This window comes from Acipenser ruthenus, chromosome 55 (assembly GCF_902713425.1).
Source record: "Acipenser ruthenus chromosome 55, fAciRut3.2 maternal haplotype, whole genome shotgun sequence".
NCBI lineage: Eukaryota > Metazoa > Chordata > Actinopteri > Acipenseriformes > Acipenseridae > Acipenser > Acipenser ruthenus.
Genome location: NC_081243.1, coordinates 237446 through 263990, shown reverse-complemented (window position 1 = coordinate 263990; position 26545 = coordinate 237446). Strand labels below are relative to the sequence as shown.

Genomic DNA, 26545 nt, shown 5'->3' with positions numbered 1-26545 from the left:
TAGGCCTCCATTCTTAGTTCCTGCTGAAAGCCGTTCTGGAAGCCCGCAATTTAAATACGTATTTTTTCATCTGCGTGGGCTGCTGATCTTATTTACAAACCTGTCTTCGGCGAAGTTGTCCTCAACGTCCAAACTGTGTCGTGGAAACCGCTTTGTTGTCAACTTTGTTGCTATAGGAGGCTGTGTGGTCCAGTGGTTAAAGAAAAGGGCTTGTAACCAGGAGGTCCCCGGTTCAAATCCCACCTCAGCCACTAACTCATTGTGTGACCCTGAGCAAGTCACTTCACCTCCTTGTGCTCCGTCTTTCGGGTGAGACGTAGTTGTAAGTGACTCTGCAGCTGATGCATAGTTCACACACCCTAGTCTCTGTAAGTCACCTTGGATAAAGGCGTCTGCTAAATAAACTAATAAATAAATAAATAAACGCACGCACTGCTGCCATAATTGACCTTCCCCTCTGGAAGGCGCTGGCTCGTTCATTCAGTCTCCAGTTTGAACATCATTAAATCATTTCGCCCGGGATATATCTAAATAGGTTTGAGTACCAAACCTTACAACTCCCCAGTAATGTTGTTGAAGATGACACCCTGGGATCCTTCAAGAAGCTGCTTGGTGAGATTCTGGGATCAATAAGCTACTAACGAGCAAGATGGGCCGAATGGCCTCCTCTCATTTGTAAACTTTCTTATGAATCAAATTCTGTACCTACAGCTTGCGTTCTTTCAAAGACAAAGATATTCGGTCAATAAGGGGTTAAGAGCGAGGGCTTGTGTGCAACAAACGCTGTAGAAAAATGTTGAGGGTGGACTTACAAAAATATATATATATATATCTTACTCTCTCTTTAAGGCTTTAATTTAGTCTCTTAGCAATCTGACCTCATCTTTAAATTATGCTGGCACTTGTATTCAGAGACTCCTGAGCTTATCAATGAAACCAAAGCATTAACCGCACTTTAACAGGAAACAGCATGTACCCAAGCAGCACCCTTTGAGCCTAGCTGTGATAAGTAAGGGCTCGCTCGTACTCAGAATTGCCTGCAAGAAGTACTTCTCCGCAGGTAATAAATAAATAAATCCATTCATTCATTCATTCATTAATGCGTTGGTTTCAAAACAGTTAAAGCTGTCCTTAACCTTTACACCCGAGCACCCAAACTTAAAAGCTGTCTGGGAAAGAATTTTCCTCAGACTTCCAAAACACACCTCCAAAATCGGCTTTTAAAACCCCCTAATTATAAGATATTTCGGAGTTTCCCTCAAAATTGTTTCACCCCCCTACCCCCCCCCCCCCCCCCCCCCCCCCACACACACACACAATGTGTTTTTTTTTTGGTCATTTTTTATTCCAAAACAATTTTTTTTTTTTTTTTTTTTTTTTAATAAACACTCCCCCCTTCACAAAAAGAGACCCCCCAAAAATATATATTAATAAACCAATCAATCATTAAGAAGTATGACATCATTACAATAGGTTTGCTTTTTTTTTTTTTTTTTTCCCTGTGTACTGTCGTTTGTTGTTTATTTTTAAAGATGCACCTAAAATAAGTCAGATGGCATCTAGGGAACAGGAGAGAGGGAAAAAAAAAAGGCTAGGGGTCAGAGGGTAGGGGTACAGCACCGACTATGATACTGGGGTGCGGGTGGGGGGAATCAAAGGGAGACGGCTGTCTGGAAGTCCTCATGATGAAATAAAGATGTTTCTGTGGCTTCCTCTGCAGGATTCTGTTCTGTTCGGGGGGATCAGCTCTTCTGGATCGGGGGATCAGCTCTTCTGGATCCGGGGGATCAGCTCTTCTGGATCCGGGGGATCAGCTCTTCTGGATCCGGGGGATCAGCTCTTCTGGATCCGGGGGATCAGCTCTTCTGGATCCGGGGGATCAGCTCTTCTGGATCCGGGGGATCAGCTCTTCTGGATCCGGGGGATCAGCTCTTCTGGATCCGGGGGATCAGCTCTTCTGGATCCGGGGGATCAGCTCTTCTGGATCCGGGGGATCAGCTCTTCTCCAGCGAAGGTGCTCTGTGCATCGTGTTCTTCTTCATGCTGTCCAGGTACTCCTGTTGAGACACAGCCAGGACCAAAGCCATGATCTCATCATCCTCCCAGACCGCCAGACCTGCGGACAGAGAGAGAGAGAGAGAGAGAGAGAGCCCATTTTCATTAATTATATCAAGTTATTTTTTTTGAAAAGCGCTGTTTGACTGCAAAAATATAATTTAAAAAATAAAAAGACGTTCAAATAAAAACATGGAAAATACTTCAAACATTCGGTATGGAAAGCCTTACTTCTTACAGGCATTGCATTTGAGAGGCAAACCTGAAACACCAGAACAGCAAATATTAAAAAGCCTCCACTTCAAATCTTTCAAACGTCGACATCAAATTCGAAAAAAAAAGAGGACTACTCTAAATCCAATCAAATTCCTCATTGAAAAAAAAATAAATAAAAATAAAAACCTTTAAAACAAAAAAAATTAAACTTTATAATCTATTAAAATGTAGCCTTTTAATAATAATAATAATAATAATAATAATAATAATAATAATAATAATAAATTATTATTATGATGCTGGGCCACCTCTAGCACAGAGCACTGCATTTACGGGAAACTGTCGATTTCAAAAAAGTCTCTGATGGTCACAGCACATTCAAAAAGGTGTCATCTCAGGTGCTTCACATACAGAACACCACGGGTGTTTAGTGCAAAGCAATTCACAGCACTTCTTAAAAACACACACCATTTGAACTTGCATGCTGTATGCACGCTAGTCAAGTCCAGATCGTTTACGGGAAATCGACAGTTTATGAAAAGATGCTCAGAGACGCTGAGGGTAGGGGGGGGGGGGGGGGGTGATCGAGATGCCCTGGCAGCTGGTCAGGGTGAGGCTGTGTGTGGTGTGTTGCTGTTACAACAAGGTGACACCCCGAGCCTCTGATTTCTATTGTGAGAGCTTCACTGAAACAGACAGGTTTCCCGTAAATGCATCTGCAAAAGCAATGCAACGCACTGTGCTGTGCTGTGCTGTAGGGGCACAGTTCTGTACACTTTAATGAGAACCAAGGTAAGAATATATATATTATATATAGATAAATATATATATATGAGAACTCAGACAAAGACTCTAACATAGACAGACACAACAGTAACTTTGGTTTTCAGACCTAACTGGACCTACATGTGGGCAGCAGTGTGGAGTAGTGGTTAGGGCTCTGGACTCTTGACCGGAGGGTCGTGGGTTCAATCCCAGGTGGGGGACACTGCTGCTGCTGTACCCTTGAGCAAGGTACTTTACCTAGATTGCTCCAGTAAAAACCCAACTGTATAAATGGGTAAGTGTATGTAAAAAATAATGTGATATCTTGTAACAATTCTAAGTCGCCCTGGATAAGGGCGTCTGCTAAGAAATAAATAATAAATAAAATTATAACTAAAAGATGGTATTAACAAAAGAGTGACTCTGGGATTGAAAATGTCTTCTGAAGACCATCTCCACCCTAACCTGAAAGAGGGCTCTGTCTAGAGATATATGTTGCATAACCGCTCCTGAAAATGTTACCAGTTTTCAAAAGTTACTTATAAGATTTTACAGCTATCTTGAAATCCCCAAATGTTTAAGAGAGCTGAAAACAAAACAGCAACAAAAAAAGTCTAATTAAAGCAAATTATTAGTTCAATTAAGTGAGCAGTTTAGTAAATGGAGAGCTCAGTTGGAACAAAAACCAGAAAGACACTGGGGTCTACCCAGGACCGGGTTTGTGAAAACCTCTCTCTAAGAAGCTGTCTTCAACGTCTGTGGGTTTGTCCAGTGGTACGCGTTCCGTAGATCACACCCGCACTCTAATTGCAGACTCGCTTTGTCCCTTGTGTGAGGGGAGCTGGGTGAAGCCAGAAACGGCAACACTGAACACAAACAGCTGTATCCGAGAAGCCAGGCTACAGCCTCTGGAGCTCACACTGCATTGCTACCAAAGGTAAAAAGAATCGTAAACACAACTAATAGAAGGAACAAAAGCTGCTGCAGGGTGAACTCTGAACTGCAGCCGTCATGTTTGACGTGATTTAAGGACTTCCAACTCAAGCTGGGGAGTCAAACCCAAACTTAAGATATAAATTGGGGGGCTACTCAAACTCGGTCCTGCGGACCTCCTGTGGCTGCTGGTTTTCATTCCAACCCAGCTCTCACTTACTTAACTAGACCCTGAATTGAACTGAATTTGCTTAATTAGACCGTTCTACTTGTTTTCAGCTCTTAAAAACAGTTGCGTATTTCAAGGTAGCTATAAAATCTGATAAGTAACTTGAACTGCAACTGTCTAATTAAGCAGGTCTAGTTAAGTAATTAAGAGCTCGGTTGGAAAACCAGCAGACACAGGGGAGGACCCCCAGGACTGAGTTTGAGAAGCCCCCCCCCATGTAAATCGTGATTAATAATTGTTAGCTATTTGTCAATAACTTAAAATGACACTGTCGACGAACACGAGTAAAAAAAAAAAAAAAAAGAAGATCACAGGATTCGACCTTGTGACCTTTTGTCCCCTCCTCAGCAGTAGCGTTCCAGACAGCCTCGTCTCAGGAAGGGGCTGAACCCGACACTGTGGAATTTAGATACTGAATGATTACCAGTGCTGTCCCTTTGATGGTTATTTGACCAAATGTACAAGTTTGTATACCCACTGACAGCACAAGCATGCAAACAGATTATGCTAGCCAGGATCCTATTAATAAATGAATGAAATAACTTGCTATACTTCTTTGCTGAAAGTTGCAGTGATAGATCAGGTGAAAACGGCAGAAGGTTTTAAGGAACAGCTCTGGCCAAAAGTTTTGCATCACCCTGTAGTATGAACTCATTTCGCTTCATAAAAGTGGAATGAAACCTGCTGAATAATGTGACGTTAACATATTGAATTGCACACCGCTTTGTAGTTTTCCCACCCATATACTTAATGAAAAACTGAAATATTCTACAGTACCTACAGCTGTGGACAAAACTTCTGCATCAGACATAAAAACACATAATAGTAATGAAAGAATTCTTATCTTCTATTTAACAGCATGTAAATCAAAGAAACTACAAAATGATATCGCAAGAGTCTACCGGAAGCCATAATAGTAGTACAGTAGTATTTCATGTTAGATTTCGAAACGTCACATTTTTCAATTGTTGTCGGTTTTTTTGTTAAGTATATGGAAAACTCCAAAGCGCTGGTGTGTAATTCAATATGTTAACATTATTCAGCAGGTTTCATTCGACTTTATGAAGCAGCATGTGTTCATTCTATAGGGTGACGATGCAAAACTTCACATGGTGCTTTTGTGACTTCCCATTTGCTGGGATTGTAAGCATGTGAAGCTCACAGGAGATGCAGCGATCGGAAGGAAGTTGTTTTTTGGGTTTTTTTTTAACTGGGTGACCGTGGATCTTGCTAACGCTTACCTTCCGGCTCATCGTTTTGCAAATATAGGTTTCCTGTCAAATGTGGTTCTTGTACAATAAAAGAATTTGAGGTTAGTGTCACACTTCATAAGCAGCTTACAGGAGACTAACTACCTGATAAGCAGCGGTTTTTTTTTGTTTGTTTTTTTTTTCTTCAACCACGGAACAACATCAAAACTGACTTGAGTCTGAATAAGGTTTTAATAAAAGCTTGATTAGCCAAAGCGTGTACAGGTAAGCTCAGGTGTGTACTGCGATTCTTGAAATGTATTTTTGTTTATGACTAAGTCGCCCTGGATAAGGGCGTCTGCTAAGAAATTAATAATAATAATAATAATAATAATAATAATAATAATAATAATAATAATAATTAAAAACTCATAGTAAAACCTGGAAATGGATCAAACCGCTATGCAACGGTTCCTAGACACTGCACAGCAATAGATGCGATATTTACTCATTGTGAAACCCGTGTATTTAATGGCAGGCAACTGACGGACACACACACACACACACACACACACACACACACACACACACACACACACACACACACACACACACACACACGATATATGAAGATGATCTCTGTGAGCAACACTAAAATTTCCGATCAAGCGTTTTGCAGCTACGGAGGAAAGAAAAACAAAAAACTCAAGGGATGTGAAATGGAGGTGAGAGGGGTGTGTGGAACTTGGCAAGAAGCTTCATACTTACAGTGATCCCTCCTGGTTTGGTGCCAGGCAGCCCCAGCCCCACGCCGATGGTGGCTTTGTTGGGGTTCACCACAGAGTTGTAGTGGATGTTGCGATGGTAGCTGACTCGGATCGGCTCGTCTTTGTCCGGATGGATGCCGTGAAACGTGTTGATTGGTTCTGATCAAAAGACAAATCAATTATACATTGGTTCTGACAAAACAAGAATACATCCACCCTCAGAGTGCTGTACTGACCTGTGCTGGTTTCAGGGCGTGCTCAAGAGTGCTGTACTGACCTGTGCTGGTTTCAGGGCGTGCTCAGAGTGCTGTACTGACCTGTGCTAATTTCAGGGCGTGCTCCGAGTGCTGTACTGACCTGTGCTGGTTTCAGGGCGTGCTCAGAGTGCTGTACTGACCTGTGCTGGTTTCAGGGCGTGCTCAAGAGTGCTGTACTGACCTGTGCTGGTTTCAGGGCGTGCTCAGAGTGCTGTACTGACCTGTGCTAGTTTCAGGGCGTGCTCCGAGTGCTGTAATGACCTGTGCCGTGCTGGTAGACCTCCACAGGTCTGTTGTACATCTCAGCCATAGCCTGCATCTCTATATGATTCTTGTGACCGTTGTTTTTCCTCTTTCTGTTGATGTATGTCATGAAATCTTCTGTCACGTAATTGGAGAAGTAGTCTGCACTTTTCATCTGGAAAGAAATAATAATAATAATAATAATAATAATAATAATAATAATAATAATAATAATAATAATAATAATAGGGCTTGATACCACGAGCTCCTCGTTCAAAATCCGTCGTTGGGCTTGGGCAAAATACTTAGGTAAATGTATTTTCAATAAAAAAAACACGAAATACAAAACTACTTTGGAAACACTGTAATTTTCAATACCAAATACAATTGTAAAATAAAACAATTAACTAGTTTCAAGCTGCATTAAGCAAGCACGCTGTGTGTCCTTGTTTTCACCAGGGGACCCAATCTTAATAAGAACATAAGAAAGTTTACAAACGAGAGGAGGCCATTCGGCCCATCTTGCTCGTTTGGTTGTTAGTAGCTTATTGATCCCAGAATCTCATCAAGCAGCTTCTTGAAGGATTCCAGGGTGTCAGCTTCAACAACATTACTGGAGAGTCGGTTCCAGACCCTCACAATTCTCTGTGTAAAAAAAGCGCCTCCTATTTTCTGTTCTGAATGCCCCTTTATCTAATCTCCACTTGTGACCCATGGTCCTGGTTTCTTTTTTCAGGTCGAGAAAGTCCCGTGGTCGACATTGTCAATACCATTTAGAATTTTGAATGCTTGAATCGGATCACAGCTGGGGATGGGGAGTTTGTTGTCAGACGACTTGCTCACTAAATATCTTGGCATCCCCTAAATAGATACTCCTCTTTATAAATATGCCAAGGATTTTAATGAGCAATCCGTCTCACAAATTCAGTGGTACCCTAATTATGAACACTACTGTAGGCGTGACATAGAAAGACAAGTCTGTACTCTCAATAACTCATGCTAAATAAAGGTGATATCAAATGTGGCTAAGCAGTTCTACAGATGCATGCAAACATGTGATGTGGGACGCTTACCAAATAGTCCATACAGTGTTTCTGGACCACATTGTGCATATCCTGGTCCCCATACACTTTGTCAGCTGGAAGACAAAAAAAAAAAAAAAACTAAATATCATACATGCCAACAGTCCCTATGTGGTCGGGACAGTCCTGATTTCCTAGCGTCCCGAGGCAAAGGAAGAAAAGCTTGGTATTATTTACCCATGGAAAAAAAATAATAATTTATTCTGCACAGCAGAGTTAGTGAAAACCACACGCTGTGCTCTTAATGCGGCTGAAACAGCTGCTGATCACTAACTTATAGAAAGGGAAGAACGCGTCATTGTGTCTGTTTGCACTGTCATGAAGGTCATGTCGTGTTGAGTTGGGGGGGGGATACGTCTATTATACGATAATGTGTTTTTTGCATATGACTCCTCCCATGTGTATGATGCGTATGACCCCCCCCTACACCCCCCCTCCCCCCCTCCCTCCAGACGAGCGTCCCGCTGAACAGTTTCCAAATGTTGGCAAGTGTGAAATATATATATATATATTTTATCCCCCATTCAGAGTAATGCATCTGTTAATTAATAGAACAGTTTTATTCAAATCACACTCAAGCAAACGTACCGGCAGGAAGTCTTGTCTAACACATTTGAAATGTGTGTTGTTTTTTTTTTTTTTATCTAACACATTTGAAATTTCACACTTTAAAAATGCGCCAATTTTTTTTTTACGAAACTTGCTGTACAATATCAGCCGTGCACGCTACCCATTCTCAATAAAGATCATATACACAAATTTAGAAGGAGAAAAAAGATAATAAGCTGGAATTGAAAACTTCATGTATAACATCCTATTGCTGCAATACAAGAACACTTAACACGTTAACAGCAAGCAAGTTTCATGGGGATGGGAGAGGGGGCACTGGGAGGGAAGCTGGTCAATATTTTTTCTGCTTTGTACCCTGATGAATACAAAGCCAAAACACGTTTTTTTTTTTTAATTTTTTTAAAACCGTGTCAGTTTTTATATGCGAGTTGCAGAGTTCCCTTTACTTTATTTTGATATTGTTTTTAACCCTACGCACCACAGTTGGGTTTTGTGATGTCACGTCAGTTCCTATCTGTTTTGTGACGTCACGTCAGTTCCTATCTGTTTTGTGACGTCACGTCAGTTCCTATCTGTTTTGTGATGTCACGCCAGTTCCTATCTGTTTTGTGATGTCACGTCAGTTCCTATCTGTTTTGTGATGTCACGCCAGTTCCTATCTGTTTTGTGATGTCACGCCAGTTCCTATCTGTTTTGTGATGTCACGCCAGTTCCTATCTGTTTTGTGATGTCACGCCAGTTCCTATCTGTTTTGTGATGGCACGCCAGTTCCTATCTGTTTTGTGATGTCACGCAGGTTCCTATCTGTTTTGTGATGTCACGCAGGTTCCTATCTGTTTTGTGATGTCACGCAGGTTCCTATCTGTTTTGTGATGTCACGCCAGTTCCTATCTGTTTTGAAGTGCGTGTCACTCTGCAGCTGTGGCCAAAAGTTTTGCATCACCTAGAATTTTAGGATTGAGACTTTAAAAAAAAAACCCTATATGAACATAAATTAGATATTATTTAACATCAAAGAAACGACAAAATGATATCGCAAAAGTCTACCGGAAGCCATAATAGCAGTACAGTATTTCATGTTAGATTTTCAACTTGTCAGATTTTCATTAAGTAGACGGAAAACTACAAAGCGCTGGTGTGCAATTCAATGTGTTAACGTCACATTATTATTCAGCAGGTTTCATTCCACTTTATGAAACAAAATGTGTTCATTCTACAGGGTGATGCAAAACTTTTGGCCAGAGCTGTACACCTACATGTAAACACTGTAAATCTCCTTTCTAATGGAAGTAAACATTGAAAAAGAGGCTAACAGGCTGGATGTGAAATAACATTAGGGTAGCATTTCAAAGCTTTTAGAGTCGAAAAGCAAACATGTTAAAATCAACAAGAAGAAACCTCACGGTGTCACTCCAGGATGAGAGGGGATATGCAAAACCCGAGGCGAGCCTTGAACAATCGTCATTTCAAATTTGCCTATTAGCTGGGGAAGCGGTCACGTATTTAGCCTGGCTGTAGCGACAGCGCCATGTATTTTGATCCGGTCAGATCTTAGACCGTTCATAAATCAAACAGGATTAACCTGAATCTGCTCTCCCATTGTTTTCAATGGGGGTCAGCCGTTCCATTACTGCTCAATAAAGGGATGGCAAATGAAGCACAGCACAGAGGATGACGCTAAAGTAATGGCAGCTGTTCTAAAACACAGAATCAACAAGAAAGCTCGCACAAACACAAACTGGTCAGCGATTAGAAGCTAGGCAGGGTCAGAATTTCTCCGTCTTGGGCTGTGATCTGCTCAGATCTCAGAAAAGGGGGCAGGACAACAACTCGAACTTCATAACAGTTCACGCAAACTGTTTGAAAAAAATAAATTGTAAAAAAATAAATAAAACGTAATTAAGAACTCATGAAAAAAAACCCCAGCAAAAATGCTAAATGCAATTCGCCTCTGTATATGCCTCCAGATTCTGATCATTTCAATACCTTTTGCCGTAGAAATCTACAACAGCAGATACCCGGGACAATTTGGAGGTCTTCTTTCTCTCGTATAACTCCGCAGACGTAAACAAGCGCTGTGGGCTGGTTCGTGTCAGCCCCTCCTCTGCGAGGCCCGATATGCAAATGAGAACTCTCATTCCAGCAAGTCACATGACATCGCCGCAAAACTTCTGAGAAGTCATGAGTCAATTTCCTTTTTTGTGGCTTCACCTTAAGTCGAGGCCATGGTTTTGAAGAGGGGGGGGGGGGGGGGGGGGGGGGGGGGGGGGGAGGGGCTAGATGGGGGGCTGTGTTAATTTAAAAACAAAACAACATTTGCCAAGTTTGTTTTTGATCCTAGAGGTGCAAGCCCGCTTTATTTTACACTTCCAGAACTTCAAAGCTAAATACATCCGCGAAAATATCTATAAAACACTATCTTTTATAAAGCATCTGTGATTAAAGTTTGATGCACAGGGGTTGCTAACTGTAGAAAATCTGCTGTATTCAATATTAATACTGTGCCTTCCGCACTGCAGCCCAGTCGTATTTCTCTTTCTCCAACCACTGAGCTACTCAAACACACTCCCTTCCTTTAATCATTGAGGTACTAACTTTTATTATCATTTTTTGTAGACGATACAGTAGGTTTGGGGAAGTCGCTGAAGCTGGGAAATCAGAAGACAAAGGATCCCCACGTTGTTAAATGAGGAACTGCTCTTTCCCACCATCAGCAATCTGCTATACCTGTAAATAAAAGTTACATCGGGAGCCGTTTAGAAGTAGCGGAAGCTTGTCTACTTTGGCTCAAAGGGTAGTGACAAGCAGGTTTCAAAAAGGAAGGAAACTCATGCCCTACTTTTTAGCTTCATCTGAAACTGTAGGGAAATGAAGACTGGTCTTCATGATAGAGTTTACAGACAGGACAAGGGGGACGCCAAAGGCCAAATGGTTTTACAGCAATGACTGACCTTGGCAATACAGATTATTATTAATAATTAGTCATTTAGCAGACGCTTTTATCCAAAGCGACTTGCAGAGACTAGGGGGTGAACTCTGCATCATCAACAACTGCTGCTGCTGCTGCTGCACTTCCAATAGGACCTTGTTTGTTTTATGTCTCACCCGAAGGATGGAGCACAAGGAGGTGAAGTGACTTGCTCAGGGTCACACACACACACACACACACACACACACACACACACACAGGGAGTCAGTGGCTGAGTTGGGATTGAACCGGGGACCTGCTGGTAACAAGCCCCTTTCTCTAACCACTGGCCCACCATGCCTCCATGATAAGGCTAGCAGAACAGGACAAGGGTCTATAAAGGTGCGACGGCAAATGGTTTTACAGCAATGGCTGAGTCTGGCTAAACGGATATTGCCCCCTCTTTGGCTTGACCGAGGGCATCAGTTTCTAGAACCAAATCGAGCTGGCAAACTCTTTTCAAAACCCACAGACAATCATACCTACATTATACGCAGCGACCCAATTCAAGCATTCAAAATTCTAAAAGGTATAGACAATGTCAACTTAAGGGACTTTTTCGACCTGAAAAAAGAAACAAGGAGATTAGATAAAGGGGCATTCAGAACAGAAAATAGGAGGCACTTTTTTACACAGAGAATTGTCAGGGTCTGGAACCAACTCCCCAGTAATGTTGTTGAAGCCGAGACCCTGGGATCCTTCAAGAAGCTGCTTGATGAGATTCTGGGATCAATAAGCTACTAACAACCAAGCGAGCAAGATGGGCCGAATGGCCTCCTCTCGTTTGTAAACTTTCTTATGTTCACACACACACACGCACACATACACACAAAACAGGAACCTGAAGAGGCCCTTTCTAAGTAAAGAAGTAAGTGGTGTTATCTGTGGTGTTTGTCAGTATTAACCAAGTTCGATAAGTTAACAATCCCACACTGCACTAACCTAGATTGAAATTGTGACAAACAAGTCAGGCAAGCAGGGGCTTGTAATAAAAAAAAGTGACGTGTGCGTGTGTGTGTGTGTGTGTGTGTGTAGCAAATTTTTATATCTGTACATATGCATCCCCTGCCATGGCTCAATACCAAAACTTGAGCCATCGGTAAATTATTATTATTATTATTTATTTCTTAGCAGACGCCCTTATCCAGGGCGACTTACAATTGTTTCAAGATATCACATTATTATATACATACAATTACCCATTTACACAGTTGGGTTTTTACTAGAGCAATCTAGGTAAAGTACCTTGCTCAAGGGTACAGCAGCAGTGTCCCCTACCTGGGATTGAACCCACAACCCTCCGGTCAAGAGTCCAGAGCCCTAACCACTACTCCACACTGCTGTCCTCTATATCACTACTCTCTACCTCCATTGTGCAGCATGTGTACAAATAGGTGGAGGGGTCTGTCTGGACGGACAGACAGACAGACAGCTCCACCCACCCCACCCCCAGATTTTCATATATTAAAGGCTTGAGGCACGGAGACTGAACTGCTCCCTCCCTCCCTCCCTCACCCCCCTAAGAGAAAGGGGGCTCCCTCCAGTCCAGGGCAGGTTTGAGGGCCAGCTCTTGTAAGAAAGGGGCTCTCTTGTATGCCGTTGGGTTGTATTTTGATCAGTGGTCTGGAATAGAGAAGATTAAATCAGCTGCTGTTCAGAAGGTGGGGGGGGATTTCTGAAAACGAATGTTTTTATTGAAACAAACTTTTCAGCCGAAATTTTTTAATTTTTTTTGGTAATGTTTTTACTACTTCGAGGTGGCAAAATATTATTGATCCAGGACACTATGAGTCAAATAAACCAGCATACTCCCCGTCTCATGCTGCTGTAGTTCTTATCTGTCAGACCACAGAGGCTCAACGTTACAGCGCAGCAGCGGTGTAGGACAGGGGAAAGTTTCTGCTCGATCAGAAACTCCCCTGAGCCAACCAGAAAGCCGTTGACTCATGTATGGTAAACACAATCCCACAAGGGGCAGAGAACACTCTATACACTTCTCAAAACAGCCCAGGCTTAATGGGGTTGTAGTTCACAAAACAATTTCATAAATCTTTACCAGTTCTGCCATTTTTATTAACTGCAACTGCATTTATTATTTTATTTAGTGTGTATCAGATGTCAGGGCGCTACCGGCCTCTGCAGGTCCGCTCTGAGCTCACCAGGCGCGTGGCCAGCAGGGTTCGCTGTCGGGCGATGAGGAGAAACAGACCCTGCCGGTTTTGCGTCCCTGATCCACAGGCTCTCCAGAGCCAATGAGACGCTCCCTTTGGAGTCCCAAGACAGCTGTGCATGGCAGGGAACACTATGGAACTATTTTCTGAGCTACAATTATTTCATCTTTTTTAGAAATTCAGCACGTGTCATCTTACATTCCTGTTCTGTTTCATATAAGGGCCCTCCCCCTCATTTTCATAGAGGTACTTAGCTTGGCAAATCTAAACAAAGCCTGGGGGGGGAAAAAAATAAATTGCCTGCTGGGCAATGTACGTACAGCTATCGTCAAAAGTTTAGCATCATCCTATAGAATTAACTCATTTCGCTTCATAAAGTCGAATGAAACCTGCTGAATAATGTGACGTTAACAATTACACACCGTTTTGCAGTATTCCATATACTTCACGAAAAACTGAAAAAAAATGAAAGTGTGACATTTCAAAATCTAACATGAAACAATGTACTACTACTATGGCTTCCGGTAGACACTTGCAATATCATTTTGTAGTTTCTTTGACTCTGAGCTGTACCTGCTGGATAATTACATGCTTCTTTGTTTTGAACAGGAGTGGAGTAAGTTTATTCAGCGAATGCTGACTGCCAAGTATAGGGGAGCAGTGTGGAGTAGTGGTTAGGGCTCTGGACTCTTGACCGGAGGGTCGTGGGTTCAATCCCAGGTGGGGGGACACTGCTGCTGTACTGTGCAAGGTACTTTACCTAGATTGCTCCAGTAAAAACCCAACTGTATAAATGGGGAATTGTATGTAAAAAATAATGTGATATCTTGTAACAATTGTAAGTCGTCCTGGATAAGGGCGTCTGCTAAGAAATAAATAATAATAATAGGGGAAGGTCTTTGTGTCTTCATAGGCTAATTAATTTAATATTTAATAGTACTTCAGTCTGTTCCATATACAGCTATGGCCAAAGGTTTTCCATCACCTTTAATTTTAGGACCGAGTTCAAATAAAATAAAGGCATGGCACAGTTTGTCGCTTGCTCTGTGTAGCTTTATCAAAAGAACTGCTGTTAAAAGTTGAGATTAGTTTAGTTAGAACTGGTGAAAGTTCCTTTCTTGGGTTCTACGAACGTCAGATTCTGAGAAACGTCAGGATCCAGCAGGTTTTTTTTTTTTAGCTCGGCTGCAACTCTATTCAGAAAAAAAGTGGCAGCGCTACAGAGAAATTAAGTTTTGTCAACAAAGCGTTTGCAGAACTTAAATATAAAAAGGAAATAAAAATACAAAAAGACTGCTAGAAATAATTTGTTTTCTCATGCTTCGATGAAGATTTTCCAAGTACCTTAAAGTCCTGCTGTCATAAGTCACGCTTTATTTAATTTAGGAAGGTTAAACAATTATGCCAGAGCCACGCCTTGGACAAACAGTAGATTATACAGGTAAAACTGTATGTGTGAGTGTAATGTGCAGACAGACAGCCAGACAGACAGCACCAGATCCTGAAACTAGCTATCTATTATATAATTTAGTAGCGTCCAACTATTTTTAGGCTCAGCTCACAGCTAGCACACCCCCGCGTTGACTCAGGAGCGGTGAAGATGAACACACGCTGTCCTCCGAAGCGTGTGCCGTCAGCCGACCGCTTCTTCACACGCTGCAGACTCACCGTGCAGCCGCCTCAGAGCTACAGCGTCGGAGGACAACGCAGCTCTGGGCAGCTTACAGGCAAGCCTGCAGGAGCCCGGACAGAACGCAGGGGGCGCTGGTGCGCGGTGAGCCGAGGACACCCTGGCCGACCTAAACCCTCCCCCTCCGGGCAGCCCCTGGGAGCGCCTGTACTCGGTCAGCAGTGGAATAGCCTGGACTCGAACCGGCGACCTCCAGGCTACAGGGGGAATCCGGCACTCCACGCGGAGACTTTACCGGATGCACCACTTGGTAAGCCCAAAACTATCTATCTCTTGTGCTACAACAAAAAGTCCTTACCTACTTTTTAATTAATATTATTTGTTTAGTCAATAGCAGATGCTTTTATCCAAAGCGACTTACATAGCATAGGGGGTGAACTATGCATTGCAACTAACTGCACAACTGGGTCCGTAAAGGGTGATCTATGTACAGCATGTGCAAGCGTTTCCATGCATGGATCAGGGAGGCAGCGCGGTCCAGTGGTTAAAGTCCAGGGCTTGTAACCAGAAGGTCACCGGTTCAAATCCCACCTCAGCCACTGACTCATTGTGTGACCCTGAGCGAGTCATTTCACCTCCTTGTGCTCTGTCCTGCAGATGAGATGTTAAATCAGTGTCCTATTGGAAGTGACTCTGCATATAATGCACAGTTCACAGCCTGCCTCTGGAAAGCGCTTTGTGATGGGGGTCCACTATGAAAGGCGCTATATAAAATTAAAGATATAATAATAATAATAATAATAATAATAATAATAATAATAATAATGTATAGGTGGTAATCATTGATAATGGTTATCCCTAACACCTTAGCTCGGCGTGTGCGAGTAGTCCTTTTACTGTTGAAAAAAAAAAAGCGGGAGATTTTAAAGAAAAGAAAAAAGGGAGTGAAAGAGACAAAGTACGAAAGAAAGGAGAAGGAAGAGATTCTTAGAAAGAGAACGAAACCAGAAGTTGCACCCAAAAGCATCTTAGCAAGATCCCCGCCTTTTCTGAGCACCAGTCAGGCAGACGACTTCTGAGAAAAAAAGTGGGCTGGGTGGCCTCTAACTGCTGTCTTAGACTGATTTGAGTTTATCAGTCGGGGCCAGCTCTGTGTCTTCAGCAGACAAGACTGCACACAAGAAAAAAAGAAAATAAAAGGTGCTGCAGAAAATGTAACTTGAATTATTATTTCTTAGCAGACACCCTTATCCAGGGCGACTTACAATTGTTACAAGATATCACATTATTTTTACATACAATTACCCATTTATACAGTTGGGTTTTTACTGGAGCAATCTAGGTAAAGTACCTTGCTCAAGGACACAGCAGCCGTGTCCCCCACCTGGGACTGAACCCACGACCCTCCGGTCAAGAGTCCAGAGCCCTAACCACTACTCCACACTGCTGCCCAGTCTTTCTGTCGATAGAGAGGAGTTACCACACCTCACTGTTTATCAATGAGGGTCACTGGCAGACCGCTGACCCACAGCTAGGGTGTTGTAAAGTGACTTGGCAGCCACAGCGATCCGCATGTAAAATCAATTCCGTCTGACACTGTCTGGGAATGTGTCTGGGGTAAAGGGTACTGGGTCATGCTCACATCAGAGCTGTTACCTGATCCTGCTAAAGACCGGATCATGCACAGAAATACCAGGTCTGCGAAATCACAGGCTGCACCCAAAAAGCATCTAGCAAGATGGTGCCTCAGTGCTCCACACAGAACTACTCTTGTGTTTAAACATATGTAAATATAGTGATTTTTCAGGAGGTGCAAATCTCCTAAGAAAAATGGGATGGGTAATAATCAATATTCATTTAATTTAAAAAAAAAACGTGAAACTAAAAAAAGAGAGACTAAATTCTGTGCTTTTTAAATTAGACTGCACACCCAGCAGGGGAGAATGGCATGCTAACATGAGGCTGTGTGGTCCAGTGGTTAAAGAAAAGGGCTTGTAACCAGGAGGTCCCCGGTTCAAATCCCACCTCAGCCACTGACTCATTGTGTGACCCTGAGCAAGTCACTTCACCTCCTTGTGCTCTGTCTTTCAGGTGAGACGTAGTTGTAATTGACTCTGCAGCTGATGCATAGTTCACACACCCTAGGCTCTGTAAGTCGCCTTGGATAAAGACGTCTGCTAAATAAACTAATAATAATAACAAGGAGCCTTGATGGGCCAAATGGCCTTTTGTTCTAAACTGAAAAAAAAAAATGTAAACATTAACTGCAGAAAGAGTTAATTCCGCAAATAATAAAACACAGGCTCTTGTTTGCTTGGGTGGTCAGTGGTAAGCGGTTTAACAAACGACACGGATAAGCCAATCCCTTCTCCCCCCCCCCCCACACCCGCCCCTTCCTTTTCTGCTGAATTTCAGAGCGAAAGTGGAAGTGTCGTTACATCACTTTTCTCCAATCTACTGTCCGCAAGGCGGCTGCTGGCATTGCAATTCTGAGCAGAAAGTCTCCCTAAATGAAAACAGCTTTCTCCCTTGTGCATTTCTTAAGGGTTTCCACCGCACAGCTAAGGACAAAAAGTTTTGCATCACCTAGAATTTTAGGATTGAGACAATAAAAAAAACAAAAAAAAACTGTATGAACATGATCTTTTATTTAACATCATGTAAATCAAAGAAAACTACAAAAAGATGACATCATTGTGGTACAGTATGTCATGTTAGATTTTGTTAAGTTAATGGGAAAACTACAAAGCGCTGGTCTGTAATTCAGTTTGTTAGCGTAACATTATTCAGCAGGTTTCATTCCACTTTAAGAAGCAAAATCGGTTAATTCTACAGGGTGATGCTACACGCAATCAAGGGTGAAGAACAAAAAAGTTCTGACCCGCCCTGGGCTCCTCAAATCTGACCACATCCAAGTTTAACTCACCAGGGACAACCTTGTTCAGCCTCCCCCAATGCTCCATTCAGGTTTGAACTCAGGTCAGCTTTGAGCGCTGGATTTAAAACAGGTTTGGTTACCTGCACAGATCAACCTGGCAGCATTTCAAAGCAACAGGAACATGACACACAAAGGAATAGAATAATTCTGAAAGCCCCAACCCCACTCCACACACATAGCTGAATAACCTTTTTTGGGGGACATTACAGTGAAACTTGGCATTTAAGATTCCCCACCTGCAAATGGATTTCTTTCTGCGCTTTGAATTCTCAAAAGCATTTATTTTCTTTTTTATTATTAGTAAACACCCCCCCCCCCCCCCCCCCCTAAATAGAGTCCCTATTTTTAACGAGGACCCTAAAAAAGCAACCTTTTGAGGAAGTGGCTGAGGCTCTCCCAGAAAGCCAGTATCTTTAACCACTCCAATGAGCGACACGCTTCTTCCTCATACCCTGCAGCTTGCAGGCTGTTACCGGCAGTCCCTGCACATTTGCATACTTCACAGCTAGGAGGCCTGTGCGCGACTCCCATGGAAATGAAACGACATGGGGAAAACACCCTGTGCTGTTCCCCTCCTACATCACCCCTGCTATAAAAAAAAAAAAAAAAAGAGTGCCTTCAATACTCAACAGAAACGTTAACCAAAACATCCCTGGCGTTAATATCCACCCCACGCCCCCACACAACACACAAAACTCTCTTTTTAAATATGCAAATCTTGCAGCAGTGTCTTAATAGGGCAGCAGTGTGGAGTAGTGGTCAGGGCTCTGGACTCTTGACCGGTGGGTCGTGGGTTCAATCCCAGGTGGGGGGACACTGTATGTAAATGTAAAAATAACATGTAAAAAAAATAATTGTATGTTAAAATAATGCGATATCTTGTACAGTTGTAAGTCGCCCTGGATAAGGGTGCCTGCTAAGAAATAAATAATTAATTACAAATCTTACGAGAATATTTATATAATAAAACGGAGTTAGCTTCGTATGCATTTCAATCCTGAAACATTACGTAGCGTGAATTTGTGAGGGGCCCCTTCTCAGACCTGGGGAGTCTTACAATTACAATTCTACTTTGTTCAATTACAAATACAGCAGCAATTACGATGCTGGGATTACAATTACTCTGAACAGACAGGATAAAAAGAATTGAGGAGGGCTCTCATCTCTCTCTGTCTCTTGTTTACACACACTCTATTAATCATGCAACTCACTGAGAAACTTCTGCAAAAAAGCATCTGCAAGCTATTATCACAGCACCACAGAATATCCCGGGAGTCCAAAGATAAGAGGGAGGGGGGGGGGGTATGGAGAGTCATGAGGAATCCTATGACTCCCCCTAATGGCAGCTTCTAGAACTACATTCAGCGACACTAAAAAATAGCCTGATTATCTTCTGCATTTCCTCCGAGTTCTTAAGTCATGCATTTTGAATTCAGTACCCCTGTTAATTCAGAGGTTTAACCACCCGTATTCATATCCACGTTCCTTTGTAGCGAATGATGTTGCTCACATGTCGTGGAACAACAGGCAGCGGTGTGGAGTAGTGGTTAGGGCTCTGGACTCTTGACCGGAGGGTCGTGGGTTCAATCCCAGGTGGGGGGACACTGCTGTTGTCCCCTTGAGCAAGGTACTTTATCTAGATTGCTCCAGTAAAAACCCAACTGTATAAATGGGGAATTGTATGTAAAAAATAATGTGATATCTTGTAACAATTGTAAGTCACCCTGGATAAGGACATCTGCTGAGAAATAAATAATAAAAATAATAATAATAATAATAAGGCTTGTGTTCACGTCCAAATGAACGCTTCCCACAATCCCCTGGTCGTGCATGAACGAATGCATACCTTCATCAACAATTTGTTTAAAAAAAAAAAAAAAAAAAGGGAACATCAAATGAATACAGACAATTAAACACAGGAGCTGAATTCAAAACTGTAAGAAATCCTTTGAAGGATCAGATTAAAAACGGGAAAAGGAACTGGAAAGGATATGAAAAAGGAGCCGACCCCAAACCTGCACACAGCATAACTAGACGTGCTACCCAAAAAGTTGAAGTTGAAAAGAGTTTTTATTTTTGTTACAGCAGACTTCCATGAAATACATGTTCTTTTTAAATAACCAACCTAGTAGCACCTAACAGCTGCAGACCGCTAGAAAAACCACATCACAGCTCAGTTCTTAGAAGACAAAGCTCACCGCACTGTAACCAATATCCTCACGGCGAGAGAGACGAAGGGTTTACTGGAACACTGTGGCGTACTTCAATTCCACAGCATCATAAAGACTCGCCCACCGACCCTCCATCGCAGCGCAATTCACCATTTTACTAGGCACTTGTAGAACTTCAGTTGTATCTGTTCCTGAAGAGTCGACTCTTCACCGCAGCGAAGTCCCCACACAGCACAGACTTTCTGAGCGTTGTCCGATCTCGCAAGCCTGAAGCCAGAATCGCTTTTACACCGAGCAATCCAGAGCAGAGATGGGCTACCGATCCCAGAGAACAGAGAGTCGACTCATTTTTAATAATGTTTCCCCGAAGCGTACGTGACGTTATTGTGTATAACGTTATGCGTGTTTTCAATTGTATTTGAAGACTCCTGTTGCATAGCAGTTTCACCCATTCCAGGTTTTACTGCGGGCTTGATTAGCCACAGTGTATAGGTGACAAGCTCAGATGTCTTATTTTTTAGCAGACACTTTTATCCAAAGCGACTTACAGAAATTAAACAAAATATAAAAAGTATATGTAAGCTACAAGCAATAAAAATGCAAAACAAAAACACATATATGCAAAATAAATATAAATAAAAGGAAAATACCAAAAGATATATATATATACAAGAAAAGGTTTTTTTTTTAAATGTGCACAAAAGGTTGATAAAGATTTTAAAAAAATCTTATTTTCAGGACGTTTCGGGAAAAAGATAAAAAGATGAAAATAAGATAAACTTAAACTTTTTTAAAATACCTTTTCTTTCCTATGCCTTCAATTTTGTACACTGCAGTTTAAATAGATAGATAGATAGATAGATAGATAGATAGATAGATAGATAGATAGATAGATAGATAGATAGATAGATCGATCCAGCTACCTCCAGACCCTCATCTCTCCCTACACCCCCACTCGACCTCTCCGCTCCGCCTGCACTAGAAGACTGGCTCTACCTCCGCTACGCTCCCCTGCCTCCAGAGCCCGCTCCTTCTCCACCCTTGCTCCGCAGTGGTGGAATGACCTTCCTACAGATGTCAGGACTGCCCAGTCCCTGACCACATTCCAACGCCTCCTTAAGACTCACCTCTTCAAACAGCACCTGTAGAACTCCTCTGTTTGTATCCTGGGACACTATCACCCTTCATGTAAATGCGCTTTATTTTGCTCTTATCTGCCCCCTATTTTACTGCATTTAATCCTGTACTTCAGAATACTGTAATCTGCCAAGTGTTTAACCTGTAGTACTTTGTATTTAATCACATCCTGATGTAACTATCACTATTTAATCATATCCTGATGTAACTATCACTATTATCTGCTGTATTATTGAATTGTGGTTTGTCACACTTGTACTTTGCTTGAACAAAAGTTATTGTATTTCTTGCTCTTATTGTATTACTTGTATTGTAACACTTGAAATGTATTTGCTTACGATTGTAAGTCGCCCTGGATAAGGGCGTCTGCTAAGAAATAAAGAATAATAATAATAATAATAATAATAATAATAATAATAATAATAGATAGATAGACAGATATTTATAAATTTATAAATAAAACTTTTAAAAAGATGATAATATTAAACTCCCAGTGAAACCAGTAACGGATCAAACTGCTATGCAATGGGAGTCTTATTTCCTTCCATGGTTACCGGTCCGTCACTTGTTTAGGAAACAGGTGGCTGACTGCACATAAACCAAATGCAAATCAAAGTTGTCCCCTGAACAAGATATAGTGTCACAAAACAGTTCTTTCAGTAATGCTGCGTAGCTTTCAGCAATCGAAGTTCAGGAGGCTGTTTCAAGAGGTCTTAAAACCTGAACGTACAGTGAAACAAAATTTGGTAACTTGGGGAAATGTAACCATTCACTGCCCTCCAGTGGAAGTAAAGATTTCTGCAACTTAAATTTTTTAAATTTTGCTTCATAAAGTGGAAAGGAAACCTGCTGAATAATGTCAGGTTAACACATTGAATTGCACACCACTGCTCCAGGGGAGAGGGAGAGGGGGAGGGGAGGGGAGGGGAGAGGGGGGAGAGGGGGGAGCGGAGCAGAGCCCGGACATTCGGAAAGACCGAGAGAAACTTTTAAAATTCGGTGACAAACGTTTTTCGAATAAATTTAAAAAAATAATAATAAATTTAAAGTCTCTCTGTTGACTCGTTTATGTGCACAAACTAAATCGGATTACTCTACATACCCACTGCATGTAAACCAGCTGCAAAGCTCAGGTGCGTCTTATTATTAAACTCAAGAGTAAAACCAGGAATGGATCAAACCGGAATAAAACTAGGAGTCTTATTTCCATCCTTGCATTACCATCGAATCATCTTAGACTCCCACTGCGCTGTAGTATGAAACATTACAGGTTTACTTTTGCAAGCCTCTCTGTAAGTCGCCTTTGGATAAAGGCGTCTGCTAAATAAACAAATAATAAAGTTTAATAAAGTTACTGTGCGTCCGCGCAGAGTGACACACCACGGAATCTGACCGTTCTGTAGCTTCCTCAAGCCCATTAAGTTCATCACAGCCAATGGAATACGATAGACTCCTATTGCGCAGCAGTGTCACCCATTCCAGGTTTTACTACCAGCTTGATTAACCACAGTCTGTCTAGGTAACAAGCTCAGGTGTGTCTCATTAAACTCCTAGTGAAACCAGGACTGGATCAAACCGCTATGCAATGGGAGTTATTTCCGTCCCTGTGACTTTTTTTCTTTTGTCAATGGGATCCTTTGTGACGTGTGTTTATCTAAATATCATGTCATTGCAGTTAATAAATTAGCAGTAACAAAATTATAATCTGTGAAGACACTGGAATCAATAACAGATCAATAATGGAAGTGAACACACATAATGGTTATAAAAAGTTACAGTAGCTATATTTACATATAATTAGGGATAGAAATAAGACATAGTAGCAACAGATCAAACAGTTGTGCCACCCCTGCATTGTGCAACAACAACAGACTTATATCAAGCATGCCAGCTCTCTTTTTAGATTTATATTGGCCTGTTTTGCCCATCTCCCCTCCAGCAGTCTCACTGCAGCCAGTGTATCTCAAGGAGTCTATATTAAACCACCTTAATCTATTTTCATAACGCAACATCTACCTTCTCGCAGCTGCACGCTTGGCATCTCCGCAAGCAAACAAAAACACACTTTCCAGCAATCACTGCAACCGAAACCGAGATCTATGCACAAAACACACACGATACTGCATAAAGAAACGCGGATTACAGACACGCAGACAAGAACGCGGTGAACAGGAAGCTAATTAAACAAACGCTGTCCCCCGTGACAATTTCTACAGAAATATTGGGAGAGGAGTTTTAAAAAAATGTAAAAAAAAAAAAAAAAAAACTTAATGTTATTTATTTATTTTTTTTAATTGCATAAGCTCTCTCGCACAATCATACCCAGGAGGAGCTGTTTCTATTGGCACTGCCCTGCATCAATTGTATGTAAGTCGCCCTGGATAAGGGCGTCTGCTAAGAAATAAATAATAATAATAATAATAATAATAATAATAATCAAAAGAGAAGCATGTAGATATTTTGTTGTTTGTTTGTTTTTTTGTGACAGATTTGCGCTTTTGTTTACATAGCAGACCTTCCGTTTCAGACACGTTGAAACACATTAAAATAAATAAATCAATAAAAAAGGGACACATCACACTGCTGTTATTCGTTGTTACTGTACCTGTTTGCCGGGTCCATCAACCTCGACGCGGTCTCGTACTCGACTTCGCTGCTGCAGCCGGCCCCTTCCTCCCGGGGTCCGGACTCGAACCTCCCCCGCCAGCCGCCGTCTTTTACTAAGACCCGGTCCTGAAGCTGCCAGCCCCGGCGCCGACTCCTATCCCTCCGCCGCAGCCTACACCGCTTCCCAGCTCGACCCGTCCCCGGGCCCAGTGGGTGAGCCGGAGTCCCCGGGCTGAGGGGAGGCCTGCTGCGGACCCCTGACCCCGGCTCGGCCTCCGTGCTGGTGCTGGCGAGAGTGAGGAATTTCTTTCTGCCGTGTGTTATTTGTATTTATATATTTTTTTGTATTACTATTAAAAAATTTAAAAAAAAACAAAAAAAAAAAACACGCCTTCAGTCCTCCAGCTCCTCGGAAACCATAACAAAGGCTGACGTCACTCCCCTCTACAGGACCGTCGTTGCCGTCTACGTCACTCTGCCTAGCAACTGCGGGATAATTTAGGGGGGAATCGGGAAACCTTCTGAAATCGATTGTAATGCCTACTCTAAACCAGCGCTGTGGCTGTGCATGGGGAAGATTACCCCCTGAAGCTAAACTGAAGAGCACACGCACACAGACACAGACACATCTAGACATGCACACACACACAGACACATCTAGACACGCACAAACACACACACACAGACACATCTAGACATGCACACACACACAGACACATCTAGACACGCACACGCACACAGACACATCTAGACATGCACACACACACAGACACATCTAGACACGCACAAACACACACACACAGACACATCTAGACATGCACACACACACAGACACATCTAGACACGCACACGCACACAGACACATCTAGACATGCACACACACACAGACACATCTAGACACGCACAAACACACACACACAGACACATCTAGACATGCACACACACACAGACACATCTAGACACGCACACAGACACAGACACATCTAGACACGCACACAGACACAGACACATCTAGACACGCACAAACACACAGACACATCTAGACACGCACACAGACACATCTAGACACGCACAAACACACAGACACATCTAGACACGCACACAGACACAGACACATCTAGACACGCACACAGACACATCTAGACACGCACAAACACAAAGACACATCTAGACACGCATACGCACACAGACACATCTAGACACGCAGACAGACACAGACACATCTAGACACGCACACGCACACAGACACATCTAGACACGCACAAACACACAGACACATCTAGACGCACACAGACACATCTAGACACGCACACGCACACAAACACATCTAGACACGCACACGCACACAAACACATCTAGACACGCACACGCACACAAACACATCTAGACACGCACACACACACACACAGGCAGACACATCCAGGTACACATATTTTGTAAGTCAAATATTTTCAATGCAAACTATTACAACCACCACCCCACCATTTTCTGGGCCTTGACCTTTGCCCCTTTGAACCCTGATAGGATTTAGCGACGTCTCTCGCCCCGTGATGCGTCGTGGCACAAGCTTCCTTCACACGTGCTGTATTATCTTTTAGTTAAAAAAAAAAAAAAGATCTTAAATCTTAAAAAAATATATATATTCTTAATTAAACTACCATCTTCAATTTTCTCCGAGCTCAATTAAAAGCAATGCAATATCATTTTTGGTCGTTTTTTTTAAAATCATCTCAGCGATATTTTTTTTGGGGGGGGGGGGGGGGGAGGGGGGTGTTCTTGCGAGAGAAGATGTATTAATTATTTTTGTTTCTTAATAAAAAAAAAAGCGATATACTATGTATATGATAAACTTACTTTTTAAGTACTGTCTGCCTAAATGGAAAAAAAAATAAAACAGACTGTAATTCCACATTGGGCCAGAGGGGCGCTCAAAGTACGCGATACTAAATAACCAATTTGTAACGTTATTTAACACGGTGCCTTATCTAATTAAAATAACACACACACACACACACACATATATATCATGAAGAATAAACCATGGATTTGAATGTAAACAATAACAAGTAGTTGTCATGCCGTCAAAAACCTATAAATACCTCCAATGTTTGGATTCAAACACAGGCTCCCTTGAGAAAGATATGGACAACATATCGAAACGTTGGGCAGCTGGCTCTTTGAGCTAATATATATATATATATATATATATATATATATATATATATATATATATATATAAAATTTATTTCTTAGCAGATGCCCTTATCCAGGGCGACTTACAATCGTAAGCAAATACATTTCAAGTGTTACAATACAAGTAATACAATAAGAGCAAGCATATATGTAAGAATTTTAAAGATATATACAAAGCCCTTAATTAAACAAAGTAGAAAAATACATATATATATATATATTTATAGGTATATTCGTCTCCTTGGTTTTTCCTTCTAGCACGTCATCACTTAACATTCCTACGAGAAAAACAAGCACCCACGCAAGCCCCGCCTTCCCACCCCTCTCCGATTGGCTGTCTGAAATATGATCCCGCTCACCCCATTGGCGGAGCCGCTCCTCCGTCTCACCTCAGACCATCTCCCGATTACGTCACCTTCGGAG

General features: G+C 42.1%; 1 protein-coding gene across 3 annotated transcripts; it reads right to left on the bottom strand.

Moving 5' to 3' along the window:
- Positions 1-1446: 1446 nt before the first annotated feature.
- On the bottom strand, positions 1447-24595 carry LOC117401620 (OTU domain-containing protein 5-A-like). Of its 3 annotated transcripts, XM_059017067.1 has the most exons (5): positions 23928-24581; positions 7729-7793; positions 6674-6830; positions 6157-6314; positions 1447-2116 (listed from the first exon to the last, which is right to left on the bottom strand). In XM_059017067.1, exons 2-5 carry the CDS (start codon positions 7765-7767, stop codon positions 2039-2041), a joined length of 432 nt encoding a protein of 143 aa, XP_058873050.1. In that variant the 5' UTR covers positions 7768-7793; positions 23928-24581; the 3' UTR covers positions 1447-2038. The 3 variants fall into 3 exon arrangements, 2 of the variants coding, with proteins under 2 accessions (XP_058873050.1, XP_058873051.1); XM_059017068.1 differs by lacking the exon at positions 7729-7793 and having other exon boundaries at positions 23928-24589; XR_004544361.3 differs by lacking the exon at positions 1447-2116 and having other exon boundaries at positions 6178-6314; positions 6634-6830; positions 23928-24595.
- Between the last annotated feature and the right edge of the window lie 1950 nt (positions 24596-26545).